This window comes from Humulus lupulus, chromosome 1 (assembly GCF_963169125.1).
Source record: "Humulus lupulus chromosome 1, drHumLupu1.1, whole genome shotgun sequence".
NCBI classification, from domain to species: domain Eukaryota; kingdom Viridiplantae; phylum Streptophyta; class Magnoliopsida; order Rosales; family Cannabaceae; genus Humulus; species Humulus lupulus.
Genome location: NC_084793.1, coordinates 122,344,156 through 122,361,261, shown reverse-complemented (window position 1 = coordinate 122,361,261; position 17,106 = coordinate 122,344,156). Strand labels below are relative to the sequence as shown.

The 17,106-nt window shown below is 34.8% G+C and overlaps 1 protein-coding gene and 1 long non-coding RNA gene across 2 annotated transcripts; both read right to left on the bottom strand.

Annotated features, from left to right (window-relative positions):
* Positions 1-3,865: 3,865 nt before the first annotated feature.
* On the bottom strand, positions 3,866-8,591 carry LOC133797439 (ceramide synthase LOH2). Its single transcript, XM_062235337.1, has 6 exons — positions 8,137-8,591; positions 7,082-7,290; positions 6,013-6,168; positions 4,544-4,729; positions 4,276-4,454; positions 3,866-4,184 (listed from the first exon to the last, which is right to left on the bottom strand). The coding sequence occupies exons 1-6, from the start codon at positions 8,251-8,253 to the stop codon at positions 4,165-4,167; spliced, it is 867 nt and encodes a 288-aa protein (XP_062091321.1). The 5' UTR covers positions 8,254-8,591; the 3' UTR covers positions 3,866-4,164.
* A 1,884-nt stretch (positions 8,592-10,475) lies between these two features.
* Positions 10,476-14,235, bottom strand: LOC133797432 (uncharacterized). The gene is made up of 3 exons (XR_009875648.1): positions 14,088-14,235; positions 12,270-12,343; positions 10,476-11,244 (listed from the first exon to the last, which is right to left on the bottom strand). It is a non-coding gene; the product is annotated as an uncharacterized LOC133797432 (long non-coding RNA).
* Positions 14,236-17,106: the final 2,871 nt, after the last annotated feature.

The window sequence follows — 17,106 nt, the reverse complement described above, 5'->3', positions numbered from 1 at the left end:
TCCAGCTTTGATGCTGGACCGGAGGGCTACTAGGCGTTGTCCATCACCCACCTTAGTTTTTGAGGCGTCTTCCGTGAAGCATTGGATGTAAGCCCTAAGGGTTTCAGTGGGATGTTACTGAATGTTGGCCAGCGCATTGACCTCCATGTCCAGTTTCTGGGCGGCTACAAATTGCTTACAGAAAGCTAATTGTGATCCGAACTAGGTTTGGATAGATCCTGTCTTGAGCATTTTCCACCACTCTTCACCGGGTCTGGCCAAGGTGATCGAAAAGCACATGCATTTTCTGTTGTCGCAGACATGAACTACAGTCATGAGGCGTTTGTAGTGGGATAGATGGTCTCTAGGGTCAGTGTTTCTGGTGTAGGCGGTTATATCCAACATCTTGAACACCTTTGGTAACACGACGTCCAGGGTGTGTTTTGCACATGGTTCTATTTCTTCATCTTCAGAATCGGAACCTCCACCTTCTTGTTTCTGGACCAAGCTGTCTGTGACCTTTTGAGATCAACCAGCTGCTCCATGAACTTCCTGGCCATTCCATCATCAAGGGGAACTCTTTTGTTCCTCGTGTAGTTGAGGTTATTCCTCAAGTCGACTCCTCCAAGGAGAATCTTTTCTTTTCGGGCCTACTCCTTTCGAGCATTAAGGTCATCTCGCAAATCGATGCGGGATGTGTCATCTCCTAAACTAACAGCTTCCGACTCCTCTCCGCGTTTACGCCCTCCGTGATCCTTATTCATGGAAGCGCCGGGATAAAAAATTATTCTGTGGTCGTCCTGTCTCGGGACATTCCGGGGCTTAGTGCCATGCAGTCGTTTCCCCTACGGATTGTTCGAGTGATTCTGTCCTTGGACAAGATTCACTTGTTCTTTCCAAGGGAAATGCCCTAGGTCAGCCCTAGTTTTTTGGAGCGAGAGGAGTCTTCTTTTGGGGGTTTTATTTTTCAATGGGATCGACTACTTTGGCTTTCCCTTTTTCTTGAGCTGGATTCAAAGGACCGGCTCTGCGATGAGGGGATCGTCCTGGAGGAGGAGTAGGGGTGGTAGCGTTGTTGGGTGGGTGCGCCAGTCCCTGTAGGTGGGACAGGAGGCTGAGTTCCTGGGGGAGGAACAGCTGAGGGATTGACTATAAATCCCTGAGCAGCAATAAAAGCTTGAAGAGCCATGAGGGACTCTTGCATCTGGCAGGTGTTCTCTTGTTGTTCCGCCATCCTTGCTTCTTGGTCGAGGAACTGTTGTCTCAGACAGACCACTTCCAGGTCCTCCTGTTCAGGTTCCACATCATTCTTTCCGGGATCAACGGGATTCTCGGCCTCATATTCTTCATACCCCTCTTCGTCTTCCTTGTGATAGTCTTCATCGTATTCACCCTCTTCTCCGAAGTTCTGGGAGTCATCATGCATGGGTCTGTGATAAGGCACATCCTCTAGTTGGTCTTGAGGAAGTTGTTGGTTTTGTAATGGTTCTCCATTGTCTTGTTGCTGCTGCTGTTGAGCGGGATCAAACACGGTATGTTTGTATTCACCATCTTTGTAGATGACAAGGACTGGTTCAAGCTTTCTTCAACTCTTAATGAAAGCACCAAAATGTTTACTGCGTTTTTCGGAAACTATAAATATATTGAGAAATAAGAGCTAGAAAGAAAGTCAAGGAAATGAACAAGATCACAGTTTTTACGTGGTTGGAGTGTTAATGAGCCTTAGTCCACGAGTCACTAGTATTGAGCTTTAGAGATTTTAACAATGGAGGTTTTCTACAAGTTCCGCAGCATTTTAGCTTACAAGAGAAAATAAGAGATCCTCGCCACCGTGCATGAATGACCCTATTTATAGGCAGTCATGTGACTTGGGCCATACTAATCCGAGCCCAATGAGGATATAATGACAAATGCTCTCTAACAGAGCTATAATACAAGGATGCAACATGATTACAAATTGTTAATATAGGCCCATTGGGTCGACTTAAGTGTAATGGAGCCTTACAACTGCCATTTGTACGTTGGCACAGACTAATCCACGTGGGCTTCCAGGGGGATCCTAGGGACATGATCTGTTAGAATAGTGGCAGTACAATTTCCTAAGAACATTGTACGTTTCGTGCGTACAACATTTTGCAAGTTAGTTAGGGAGACCAACTGCCGAATTTCTCGGGGACATATCAATTGTAGGAAGGAATGGGCTTGTGTTTATCCAGACATATGGTCCGGTTTCGTTTATAGATGTCTGAGTTCATTTACCAAGACACGGGTTCATTTACTAGGGCGGACATCAGCTAGCGACGATGGATCGAATGACATCCTGATGGCGAATTAGAACATTGGGGATGGACCCGAAGATTTCATAAGGATCCTACTCGATGGGATCCGCTTCTTGGAATGGACAGTCCGCCACCATAATCTGAATCCTGGAGGATAGAGATTGGGTGGGCCCGAGAAGGTGGTTCGGGCCTACATCTCATTTCCAGCCCCCTTACTATGCTTGTACCAATTGCTAGTTAGTGGGCTCGACATGGTCCGAACCGATAGGGTTTGGTTGCTCATTGTTCGCTGGGCCCTGGTTGAGGGCTTGGATGTATTTAGGTTCTGGGAAAGTGAGAAAGTTTGGAGTGTGATCAATTCCCTTGTTAGAGTACTTATTAAGGCTCAACTATGATGATTGCAATAAGTTTTGGCATCATTAGTGGAGAATGTGGTGATATTTCAAACTGGGTGTAGGATCAAAATTTGATTTGATTTAGTATAAATTGATTGATGTTCTTTTTTCTTTTCTTTTAGTTTTATGTTTTTCTAATTTTATTATTTTTGTTGTGTTGTTGTTCTTTATTGAATGTTGTTGTTTGGAATTTTCGACATGTACAACTGTTTATCCATCTTAATCAAGTAAGCTTGAAAGATTCAAACTAGATTGTCTAAGCCAAGTTTGAGCTTGAGAAGTTAAATGGGATTGGTTTTCCATTTTGACAAAATTACATGAGCAGTTTGGTTTCGAATTTTTTTAAATCACACTAAACCAAATTGTGTACACCTTTTTAAAAATTATTAAAAAACACACAAAAAAAGTAATTTTTGAAAAGAAAAAACTCTAAAATTAATAGTAACCTTACATTGAGATAAAGTGTTATTTAAAATCATGATATATCACATGATAAGTAGACATTACTAAAAAGAAAGATTTATTTTATTTTGGGTCCATATATGTTTTGCGATAGCTTCACAATGAACTCTTTGTTTTAGAAATACATTTTCAAATACCGTGTTTTGTCAAAATTTTCAACCAATTTACAAACACACAGAAGACAAAGTCAAAATAAATATTTCTTAAACCAGAAAGTCCATCGTAGAATTAAGTGTATATACAAGAACCCTGCTAGAATTAAGTTTAAATACAGGAACCAAAAATGGTAGATCCCTAAAAAAATGTCATATTATGAAAATATAATAATTTATTAATAAACTTTATCTATTAAATTATATAATAAAAAAAATTTAACAATTCTGAAAAAAAAATGTAAAAAAAGAAATATAATAATTTATCAAAATGGTAGATCCCTAAAAAAATGTCATTATGAAAATATAATAATTTATTAATAAACTTTATCTATTAAAATATATAATAAAAAAATTTAACAATTCTGAAAAAAAAAATATGTAAAAAAAGAAATAGACGACCTTGATGATTATCTATCCATCTCACGGCTTTTCAAGTGTAAACATTTGCCTTTAGGAAAAATCAACCACCAGAATCTGCAGTATATTTACTTGTGTTTCCATCATTGGTTGAGATTAATGGCCTTCAAAATTGTATACATAAATAAGAATAATACAAGAAGTTCCATCTAATTAAAATATCATCTAATCTTATATGTAAATCTAAAGAAATATGTTTACATTCAAAAAATGAATTAATTCCAATATATTTGAATTTCCCATATGACTGACCAGTAATTCCAGAACAAAAATACATGAATTGCCTATTATTTATACACCGAAAAGTTTATCTCTGATCATCTCAGGACTATCTCAAGAATCATTAAAAAAAAATTAATAATAATGAAAGCCCTTCCTTCCCTACACGCAACAGCCACTTCTTTAGAACAAAATCTTTCATTGTAAAGGTTGCCAAGGAAGGACCAAAAAACGAAATACCAGTACAAAATCTTTCTTTTAATCATCGTCTTCTGAATCTGTAGACATAATAAAAGTGAAAACTCTTCAGTTAAATATTTAAAGAGTAAATAAAAAATAAAACTATGATCCATCCGTTACATTTCTTACCAGATCTAATATCTTCTCCAACTTTTCCTCTATTTTTCAGCTGTCTACGGATCATTGCGCATATGAGGACCCACCAGTATATGTGGAAGACAAGTAGCATAAGTAACATAGTATTGAAAACGTAGTACATGAATCTGTGAAACGCCTCTGAGAGTTTCAAGTACTTGCAAAGATCGTAGCTGAAAGAAAATCAAGCATGAGAAAGATAAGCCAAAGGAACTTTACATCTCATGTGCATTGTTACAATGCTTTTATGACAAAGGCAAACCTTGAGGATTTAATGATCCAAAAGGGAAAATATATCAGCCGCAGTATGAGCCACGAAACAGCAAAACATCCAAAAAACACACTTGCTCCAAGCTCCTTTTCTGAATACTTGAAAACTTTGGCAGCTTCCATAAACACATCACTTGCGTCATGCAGGGCAAGGATCATTGATCCTATCCGGAAAAACCTGCAATTGCGCAATTCATTACCTCTTTTCTCATTAGTATTGTGATTGTAATTTAGTCTTGGAAAACTTTAATCGGTCAAATTTGAATTGCAATCTACACCTACATGCTTCAAAACTCTTTAAGAGAATATCTAATAAGCAGTAATTCAGTGTCGCAAAGTTAAATTCCATTGTTAGGCACCAGTAAAATAATAGTACTTCCTCCAAGAAGAAACAAATGCATAAAACCATTTCTGATCTCAACATCAGTGGTTCAGGGACCAAGGAGTTTAAGCTAACATAACAACTAGAATAGAAACAGCCAGTGCCATGTTTCAAAAGTGGAGCAAAATTTGGCAAGTGACAGAATTTTGCACATCTTGTCACCAAAGACAAAAACCTCAATTTCTAAGTAAGACTATAACAGCATAAATGCTCAGGGCATCCTTGCACATCTTGTCACCAAAGACAAAAATCTCAATTTCTAAGTAAGACTATAACAGCATAAATGCTCAGGGCATCCCAAAACATTGATAAATGTTAAATGACAGTTAATAGGTATTATACCTCCCTCCCATAAATCCACGTAACCTAATATAATAACGCATCATTGCAAACATGAGCTTAGGTGCCACTATTAGCAAATAGCCAAGCAGGACTGAAGATAGAATATGAATACCAGCTTTTGCTTTGTATCAACGGAGCTGAAAACTGTTAATAGTTGCTAGCAGGTAAAAATGATATATGTTAAGAATTGAAGATAATAGAATACGAATGCCAGCTTTTTTGCTTAGTATATTTAAAGTATTGTCAACCGTTAATAGTTTCTAAGAGATCTGAAAGCATTTTATATGTACAGAGCAGGGAACCAAAGTAAGATTTCATTCTCTACTTCTAGAACCATGTCATTTTTAAGTTAAGTAATGAATATCAGAGCCAATAAGATCATTTTTAGGCCAATCTATGTCAGAAGAGAAAATACAGTATGAAGTTTTTGCAGTACTAATGTTCGATGTACTATGTGAGTTCTTTTAGGTCTGTCTTAACAATAAGCAATCTTGCATCTCAAAACATTTTCATAGTTCATTTTCAAACTTCAGAAGTACATGTTAGATTTGGGCAACATAAAAGTTCAGGAAAAAGGTTGAATCAAATGCAGGGAAAAAATGGAAGACAATGATATTTAATGGTTGAGAATGAGATATCAAGACAGTATAAAAATATTTATTAAAAAGAAAGAATAGAATATGTTATACCTTATCTCTCAACTATTGGAGCTAGCATGAAAAATGAAATTATAGTACCTTGTAAAATATGAGAACCCGATCAGGATAACTGTTATTACGTGATGAGACATCATCACTGCAAAATCCTTCCTTCGAGTCTCCCACGCAAGAAGGGCGGCTATACTGTACATGTAGAATCCACATTGGCACATATAGAAGAGCTTTAATGGAAGCCTGAAAAAGAAAAAGAGATTAATCTTAGAGATTTTTAATGCTATAAATGCAAATTGAAACCTTCTAAGAATGTCAATTCTTTAATCATATAGACTCAGCCCAAAAAAATCTTGATATGCCATTTTAAAAGCAACTTGACACTATATGATGAAATGAAAATGACATCCAGGAGAAAAGGCAAAGGCTAGGCTACTTGTGCATAATTTAGAGAAAACGGAGCGAGTAATACAATCATCTATGATTTTCTATAAATATAACGTACGTATGGTCTCACTTGGATCCTATAAAAATACTATAGATTTATTATAGAAAATTGGAAGGAAAACACAAGTAAAGCTAAAAAATGTAAAGAATCACCAAGACGTTACATTACTGTAAGAAAGAAGTTTAAGAACAAAGCTTCATTCATTCTTCTTATCACATGCCAACAGAAAGAAAAAAAACAAAAACAAAACTTTGAAAGCAAACAAGAAAATTAACAGACTATATGTCAAAGAGAAATTAAATTAAAAGTTAAAATAATTAAAACCAAGTCATAAATTATAAATTTCCAACCATATCACCAGCTAAATCATTAAATAATATACGTTATAAAAAACAATTCAGCGGCATTACTCCTGCAATTAAACTAAATAAACTTGATTTCAAATTGTAGGATCCTGTTAAATAAACAGGAGCGTGCATTTGACCCATTCTCTTATATGGTAATACATGACAAGACGAGCTCTTGTCCTATGTTAGCACTTATTTGAATGAAAAACTACACCAAGGCAAATCACTTGTTCCTGAAGCTTCAAAAAAAGTATGCAAGGTAAAAGAAGTTAAACACATGTTTACCATGCTAACAGAATTAGAGTCCATGCACGAATCCACCCAAGGTAATACAGTACGTCCCAGAAGACAAATTACTTACTTTAGCTCCTGATTTGGCCAGCCTCTAAAGAACTCATTTGTATCTCGGAACCATGGTTCATTATAGGAAATTTTGAGGATGCATGCTTCGACAGTGGCATAGTATGTTAACTTCCACATAGACTCCGAGCATTTTGCAATCTTTGCTTGCATACCCTCATTTATCTTTGAGGGAACAGATCCATTGCTCAACAACCGGAAGGCCAGCCTCTGAAATGGAAAAAAGCAAATGATTATTAAACTAAACAACAATACATAGCAAAGTAATCCCCTTCCACAAGAACAACAGATTTTTCAATGCAGGGGAGGAGCCCTCCTTTGAGGCTTCCTTTCTCTAGTTCTCTAATATAACAGTTTTCCAAGAAAAATAATAATAACAGAATCTGTTCAACATGTTCTCATTTCAGAAAATAGCATTTCAATTGTTTAAGAAAAACAGTGAAACAACAAATCTACCACATGATTGCTTTCACATTTATCAATAACTAACCCAAGAATAAGGGATTCTTGTTCCGGTACGGACTGCAAAACTGGACTCCCAGAAGCTTGAACGGCACATTGTTAATCAAGTCCATATATACATTCAAATTTATTCTTACCAAGCTAATAATGACTACAAAGTCATTACCCATTTTAACCTCAGGCAACTCCACTCTCATCATAAAAATAAAAACACAATCTTCCTTTTCTCTTCCCGATATTGGCCAATTTAACAAGCATTTCTTGACATGTATGTTATCTTTGCCATGTTATTTTAATAAAATCCTTCAGTTGCTTATGCATAACAACCACGAAGAATTCGACGTCCAAATAAACTCAAAATCATATAAAAGGCATGTCAATCTTTCACTAATATGAATGCCAAGATACCCTTTTACATACTTGATAATATGAAGAAGATAAAATAAATAAATAAATCGTGAAAAACAAAGCTTCCCCAAAAAATTTCAATTGCGAATAATACAGATTTTCTAAATACATAATTGTGAAGAACAGACGGATAAAACAAAGAATAGGGGGGAGAGAGAAAAAGGGAGTTAGCAGGAAGAATCTTACGCGGAAGATGAATCTGTCAAGGAAGAACCTGGCGACGACGAAGCTGAAAGCGAAGTAAATGGCGACCAGAGAATGCCAAGCATCTGGGGCGCCATTGTAGCTCCAGATCGACTCCATGGGAGAGTTCAAAGCAGAATTGGAGTGGAGAAAAGCATCAATCCGGGAGTAAATCGAAAGGCGTTAGAAATGGAGGGGTTACCCCTCCTGACAGATCCTAATTAACCCTAATTATCTTATCGGAGAAGAAAGAAATTGGGAAAGCTGAGATCTTGGAGAAGATTATTATTATGATTATTTTTATTTTTTAAATTAAAAAAAAAAATTATTTTATTTTTTAAGAACAAAATAAGTACTAATAACAAAGCAGGTGCGAGCTGCGTAAACGCGGGGTTGGAATGGACAGCTTGGTGAGTTTGTTTTCCTCGCTCTCTCTCTCTCTCTTAAATTGAGTGCTTAATAATTTTGCATTGTGGTTGGTGGTGCTGCCTTGCAGTGAAGTTAAAACCTATTGTAATCTTAAGTGCTCCATAGACACGTGGCGCCAATAATTTTCACTCGCTACTGTTTTCTTAATTATGTAGTGATATTAACTTAGGTTTTGTTTGGTAAAATTTTGCTTTTTAATTTTTTTTAACTCGAAATTAAAAATATATTTTGGTTTTATTTTTGTTAATTTATAAAATAAAAAAGTGTTTGGTATATATTTTTTTTTTAAAAAAATAAAAAACATATTTGGTAAACATATTTTTATTTTCTAAACCAAAAAAATAAAAATATTTTTTGTGACCACTATTTAAAAAAATAATAAGAAAATTATAGTAAAAAAAAATCATATTAATAATATCCAAGTAATCTTAAATCTCAATTTCTATCCATGAGAAAACACAAAATCAATCAAATCTAGTTAGTAAAATAAAATCGTATGAAATGATAATTGTCCAAACTTAAAAAAAAATATTAAACAAGTCATAACAATCAAGTAAAGTTTTTACTCAATTTCACTATTGTTGATTAACTCTCCATATATGTTCAGCAATTTCATCACGAACATGAGTCATTTCACGTATATGAGTTCTAGAAATACTAAACTCTACACTATCAGTCAAAGTTTCATCTGTGTTTTGTAAAGTAGTAGCCTGTACTTCAGAATTTCCTTCACCACCATCAAAATACACACCTGCTTATGCATTATTCCTTATAAAAACTTTTGTATTCTTAGATCATATGAAGACATTTGCCTTAGGATTGGAAAGCGAGCCTTCAACACGCCGAAACACTGCTCAATGACATTTCTCAGGGAAGAGTGTCGATAATTGAAAAGCTCATTTCTTCCTATGGAATTAAGATTTGTGTACTGGCCCAAATGATACATTTCCTCTAGATACGACGAAAGAAAAACCAAGCATGTTTGTATAGCCAGAATCCACAAGACAATATTTTTCTGATCCAACGATGATTTGTGTTAGCTTTTACATATAGATATTTAATATATCAATCAACATAATAAGTTTGATAAACACTTACCTTGGGGCGTCATTGGAAATCCATAATCTGGGTCTGTGACACATTCTAGAAGAATCTTTGCATCATTAGCTAATCCTTCCCATCCAGGGACAACATATGTGAACTTCATGTCAAATGAACAAACACACATAACGTTCTGAGTTGTATCCACTTTCCGACCTCGATATGGTACTTGTTCATCAATTGGAACATGTGCAGATATATAAGCCCCATCATAGCTCCAACACAATTCTAAAATACAAAATAAATTATTAAATTTTTTATATTGAATATTGAAAGAAAGGAAAACAAATAATTCAAATTTTTGTACCTTAAAAAGTGGATAGTATTTTGGATTGAATCGAATTTGTGGAGGAGTTACATCAAATGAAGATGGAGTAATTAGTTTTTTGGATAGGCGACATACTGTATTCAAAACCTTCCTAAAATAATGAGATGTGGTTGAGGTGGAGTACTGAAATCGTTCAGCAACCACAAGATGTCATTCATTATAGTCAATCATAAATAAGAACATAGTCACTTGTTCTTCAACAAACAGATATTGTGAGTTCTTCAATATTTTTTTTTCTTTTAGAACACCACAAAATAGTTTGAAGACATCTTTGTTCATTCTGAACAAATCATAATATCTACTCTAATGGCTATGCAACACTTCCATAACGTATTCATGACCTGAATCTCTCAAAACTCATCATCTGAATGGTCCAATAAATTACCTTTGCTGAACCGAGTAATGTTTAAAAACATTTTACCCTGATAGTAGAAAAACATTTTAATTTTACTTTCAATATATAAAAATATATAAACACTCAAAATCAAAGTCATCTCTGACTCAAACCATTTAAATATCTAAACATTTAATTAAATTTGCACACTTACAAAATGCAACTCAAATCATAAAACAAAAATAAGCTAACACAAGCCATCTAGTCAATATCTAAACAAAGTCATCCAGTCAATAGCTAAACAAACTCATCCAGTCAATAGCTAAACAAAACTAAAGTTAATAGCTAACAGAGTCTTCTAGTTCATAGCTAAACAAAGTCAAAACTTTTCACTTGAAATTCAGCAACCAATCTATTCTTCTATGCTTTGGCATCTTTAGAAACAGTGCTCTGGACACTTTGTTCTCAAACTTCTCAATAGCTTTTGCATATACTTCTCCACTAATTCCATCAATTTGATGAGGAGCTTCAACACTCTCATCCAATAAGTAATGTGATACAGATGTTGCCATTAATCTCTCTATTAATTCTGTCTTTCACTTTGCAGTTTCATTATATGTCGCCAGTGCATTTGCCAAAGCTGATAAGAATTTTGTTCATTTTATTGATCGAGAGAGTTTGAAGTGGTTGTTGATTTACCTCTTCTTTTGCTACCATCCTCATCAAAACCACTTTCTTCATTCCTAGTAAGACTTATCGACGTTGCATCATCATCATCATCATTATCTCCATCAATAGAAGGACTTCGAGTTGAAAGATGAGCATTGGAACTAGTTGCAGTAGTATCACCAAAGATAGTGCATAATTTCTCATAAAACTTACAATTTTTCTTTCTAAATCTTTTAACAGACTTGTTAACCTACATGGAATGAAATTATAATGATAAAATATACCAATACCTATTAAAATAAAACAAGCATAAAATCTATTTTAAATCATTTTTACCAAAATAAATTTATTCCAAATTTCATCAGTCGCACTAACTTGTCAAATCACTGCATTGTATCCCATACCAGTCTCTTTCAGTAAAGACTTAAAATGCTTATGCTTTTTCTTTAATTGATTGTATTTGTTCCTTAGTTGCATATCCCTATAATTTCTTTTTACTCGTGCACAAAGCTCTTCCTTTATATGTTTCCATGATTGCTTTATAAAGGTTGTGGTATTCTTATTTCCCTTTAAAACTTATTCTTCCATAATTTCAATATAAATTTCTTCAAATTTTTTAGTCCAAACAAAAACCTTATCATTATTTTCAATAATAAGAACTTCACTATCAACACCTGCCATCTATCTAAAACCTAAGTATTCCATAAAAATTATAAATGCAAATACAAGACTATTCCTAAAGAAAAACCAAGTAAGCCAAAATACATTGTCATATGCAAACCAAACTAGAAAAGTTTCATAAAAATCCATACATAGATCAGCAAAACAAGTTCTCAGCATAAAAATCAATATATAGATTGGTTAATTATATAGATATAGAACCATGACAAAATAATTGTTTTGAGTTCGACAGGAATATCGTGATCTTAAATTGTATTTAGAAAAACAGAGTTGCATAATTTAATTATACATATAGAACAATCACAAACTTAATTACGCCTCATTACTAAATTCAATAATACATGCATAAAACGTTTAGTACTAGAGCTTTTATGGGGCCTATAAGAAAAACAAAATAATACAATGTCATATGAAATAAAAATACAAACCAAAAAGGAAAGTCTATATATAGTGCAAAGTCTGATAAAAAAAAAAGACACGGTGCAGAGAAATAAATCCACAGAAAAAAAAAAGATAAGGTCTCATAGAATGTTATAAACTGGTTAACTATGCATAATATAGAAGCTGAAACAGAATCACAGAAAAGAAACTTACAGCTGCCTAGCTAGATCCCCCAATCACGATCAATAGTCAATTTCTGTCCTATGTCCTTCAATGCCTCCAATACCCTTTCAAGGAATATATAAGATAAGAATATGTTAAAACCCCATTGCCAAACCAAACCAGAAAAAGATTCATAAAAATCGATATATAGCTCAGCAAAACAAGAGTTACATAATAATGCAATGCCAAATAAAGAAGAAAAACACATCCACAGGAAAACGTTCAAAATATATTGATTTCTCATTAAAATTACAAGAGAATAAGAACCAAGCCATCAACTTTGAATGACTAAATCAGAGCAAGAACCAAAAACCAAGATATCCTTGGCTTAGCTCACCACAACTATTCTCCTAGATTCTCTCATTTGTACTTTTCTAGCTCGAACCTCATAAATCAAAGTCATTTATGATTTAATTGAATTTCTTTCCCATTTATGGTACACTAGAATTGAATACCAGATTCTCTTAAGTAACATCAACATAGTATAGTTTGTCTCCCCACTGGGAGACTTTCTTAAAGAGACTTTTTTTTTTCTCTTACCAGAGAAAGAAACAACCATAGATTTTATAGCCCACATCACATGCTCTAGAAAATGATACATTTATATGCCAGAAAAAATTAAATCCCATAACATTTAAATCTACAAAACCAGGAAAAAAAACTTGGTGGGAAAACAAAAGAGCAAAATGAAAGAAATGTAATTATTTAAGCTCTTTGCCACAAACTCTCAGAGAGAACCATATACAAACCTAAAAGATACACTCAAAAGAGTTGTTTGTATCTCATATAATATTGAATATAGATAGATATAGATGCATAGCCATGTTGCATGTGTATGTATTGTATAGAGCTATAGATATGAATACATTATATATTACAGATTTCAAGACACATGCACAACCAACATAGAGAAGAAAAATAATAGTAAAGCACCTATCTCTTGAGCACAAAAAGAAAAGAGATAAAATATTGTGGAGTCTAGTCTTTATAAGCCAATAAACTAATATAAATATATAATTTTAGGAACCCAAAGGACACCACCATAACATATATTAATCAGGTAACTTTCATTCATTTTTGTTTTTTGATAAAAAAGGTAAGCTTCAACACATGTGAAGTGTTCAACTCCAACAAGAAAAGCAATCTCTTGATTCTTCTATAGGGCATCAAAGTTAAGCCATCATCATAAAAAATAAATATAAAAACTCAAAAAGCTCTGTTTGGTAATGAAATATTAGATCCAACATCATCATAGTAACTTCATAATCAAAAATCACCATCATCGTCACAATCTTATAATAAGCTATAGAAACTTTAAAATACACAAGATAATTCCAATATAATAACATAAATAACTAACAGGAAAAACCAAAAGTAATATATGGTAACTGAAATATAAAACAACCATAAAAGGAAATGTGTAAGAAGTCAAATTAACAATTTGCACTGAATTAAACGATTCTTATATGGCCGAAAAAAGATAGCAAACTGAAAACTCTTTTCCCCAAACAATTTAAAAAATTAAAATCTAATACAAAACAAAGTCATAAACCCAATATTTTCATATACTCCTTTTAGTTTTCTTAGATTTTCAAGATCCAAAAAGAACCACAAAAATATTGGTCTAAAATTGCAATGACTAAAAACTATCAATTAAACAATCAAATGCAAAAGAACTAAAATGAGGGATTCACAAAAGACTTAGCAAAAGGGCTTTGACGGGTGTGTAGAAGTACATAAATGTTAGAGAATTGTATTCAATACATGGGTTAGATCAGAGAAATAAGAGGAAAAGAGATAGTGATTTACCTAAAGAAAGGTTGAAGAGAGCTCAGAAGCCACCATGGATGCTTGAGAAATCTTGGTTGTGGCTACGGGAAGAAAAAAGAGAAAGAATAATTGGAAATAAATTTTTAAAAAATTTTAACAGTGAGAAAATCTTGTTTTCAAAATTTCATAAATTTTAATTAAAATTTTTAAAAATAAAAGTTAATTATCGAACACGTTTTCAGTATTTGTTTTTAAATTTTTAATTATTTAATAAATAAATTGTTTATATATGGGTTACCGAACGGGCCCTTAAATTTTCACTATCCCCCAACTAATAATGTTCTTTAAATTTTATTACAAAATCTCCTTAAATCTTCCTCTCTATAATCCTACAAAGTTAATAGTACCAACATAAGCTTGTAGTTGCAAATAATAATAAACTCCATACAATAATAACTTTAATATTTTTAGGTCTTCCTAAATAAAATTAGCATGCAAAAGTGACGGAGCCAAAAAATTGTATTCAATCGAGGACTTAGTGAATTTATAGTTTCAATATTCCATGTGTACTTTTGTATTTATCTTATTATGATTGATTTTTTCGTCAACGCAGATTAATAAATGAAGAGTTATTTGGTGTGTAAAATTCTAAGTAGATTCTTTGCTGTGAATAACTAACTAAAGACAGAGAAATAAGTGCAATAATAAATGTAAGAGACACAGATTTATAGTGATTTGGCCACCGAAAAGATGACATATGTTCACTTTAGTTAATTGTAAATATTATGAACTTTTATTTAGCAAGAACAGTTAAACTGGGTTTTGATTCTGTTATTGAGACAACTACAACAATGGAGACTGAAAGCTCTCTTGAATATGAATGATTACTGACTCATTAACCAATCCACTTTACATTTTGAATTGAAGTATTTATAGCCACGGAAATGGGAAGAGCTGACGGTGGCAATTCATATCCCGATTCGACTAACTTTTGTGACACTCAGTTGAATACCATTTACCTTTCAAATATGGAAATTTAGGGCGTCCCTTGAGTGGAGAAGTTGGTTGCACTTTTCGGTGCTAAGGAAGGTTGGGGTGGCAAGGGCCACCTTTGAGCAGCAACGACCACCGGTGAGGCCCGCCAGTGACAGGCTATGGCAATCATCGATGGGGGAGTGGCGAGGAGCCCCTTGTCCTTGAGTGTGGCAGTGACCTAGTGTGAATGGCAACAGGGCATAAATGGCTGAGCACCGATTGGCTCGTGCATTTGGAGAAATAGACTCTTGTGGGTGACACTTGATTTTGTCTAAGTGTTGTGGAACTGATGAGGGCCACTCCCTTAGTGAAGGATGGTGATTGTAGTGTTTTGCCACTTCACCACTTGGTTTGACACATCATCAACCATGCGAGTCACCACATGGAAATACCAAAATTGGGTATAACATTTGCCCTCCAAGTTAGGCTTCATGCTAGCGTGAGGTTGACTTGAATTAGCCAGGTGCGGTCTGCTTGCTCTTGTCTGTCACTATGTGGCATCCATGTTGTTCCGATTTATACTCCTTGAGCAATGTGGTTGTTGAGATAAAATTGGTGCTCTTCGGAAGGCTATTAACCTTGCCCACCATTGGGAGGAAGTCTTTACCCATTACAAGGAAGTAATCTTCCTAGCGGGTAACCTAGCTTCATGTTAGGGCCGACTCACGTCAGTCGTCTTAACCTCCTTGGCCCATCTTTCTCCATTTTACAGAAAAAGGAAATGAGGCGCCTCCGGAGTGATCAAAGGTTGTAACAAACTTAAGGGGTGGCGGTAGCCTTCCCTTCTCACAATGGCCTTTGCCAGGCGACTACACCAAGGATACCTTGAAGCATCCTCCCCATTAGAAAGTCCCTCGAGGTACAAGCTGCCTACCTCGCATGCTCGGACCTGATTAGTCTCCACACTGTCCCCCTAGATTTGCTCGACATTGATTGCTCTTCATTACGGGAGTTGGTCTCCCTTCCATTTTCGTTTCCTAACACGTACTCTTGTTTTCTTCTTTGTGGATAATTTTTGGTGCGGCAAGGTGCTTGATGGGAAGTTGAAGTTCATTTTCCACTGCTAGTGGCTTGCCCTGGCTTTGCTCAATTACGTTGAATTTATAGGTGTGTGATTCCATGTATAGTATGGGCATGTACTAGCTATGCTCCTCCAAAGAAACATTCATTGTTCTTAACCACGCATTTTCAGAGATGGGACGGTTGCTCAACCCGTACTCCCATGCTTTGGTACATTCGCAGGGAATCCCATTTTCAGAGATGGGACGGTTGCTCAACCCGTACTCTGGATTTGGTACTTTGGATGCTAACTCTTTCTTTGTTGGACTTTTTTTAGGTATCTTAGCAAATTGGTGATTATCAAGGAAGGTCATTTGTTGTGCTGACATGGCCCCTCGCCAACCCCAAGGACCTCAAGCCTGGCCTAGGTACGGAGAATTCCGTCCCGCCATAGTGGAGTCAGGCTCTTCTTCTAGGATTGATTTAGCCGAGGTCACCAGACATGCTCGCAACATCGCTCCCTCATCGTTCGAAGGTAATTTTATCGTTTCCTCTTCTGACATGACCGATGGACACAACTTGTTTTACATGCCTGAGTATAGGCTTCCTGGCCCCAACGATCGTACCGACCGTCCTTGTAACACCTTCACTTATATAATTTAAAACCATGTGTTAAGGTGTTACATTTTACACAATTTCATAATCATTATATGCAGAAGTGTAGTTTTTTTTTTTTATAAAACTTATTTCACATTATTTATATTAAACATAAAGTGTGTCTCAAACATATTATACAAAGTATCAAATAACCCAATTTATTTTCAAAACATAACCTCACACTTTATTATAAGTAGACAAAATGATAAACTGAAATAAACCACATATGGGCGATATGTTCATATGTACAAATCAGGATCAGGACCATGCTTTAGTTCTCCTTTTCCATTCACTCATTTCTTTCTTTACCTATAACACAAGACAAGTGTGAGCCTAAAGCTTAGTAAGCAAAGTAATGCATACAATG

Coding starts and splice junctions, on each gene's coding strand:
- LOC133797439 (XM_062235337.1), bottom strand. CDS start 8,253: ATGGAGTCGATCTGGAGCTACAATGGCGCCCCAGATGCTTGGCATTCT. Junction 4,730..6,012: donor GGGTTCTCATATTTTACAAG/GTACTATAATTT, acceptor GCGCAATTGCAG/GTTTTTCCGGATAGGATCAA. Junction 4,185..4,275: donor TGGAGAAGATATTAGATCTG/GTAAGAAATGTA, acceptor TTATGTCTACAG/ATTCAGAAGACGATGATTAA.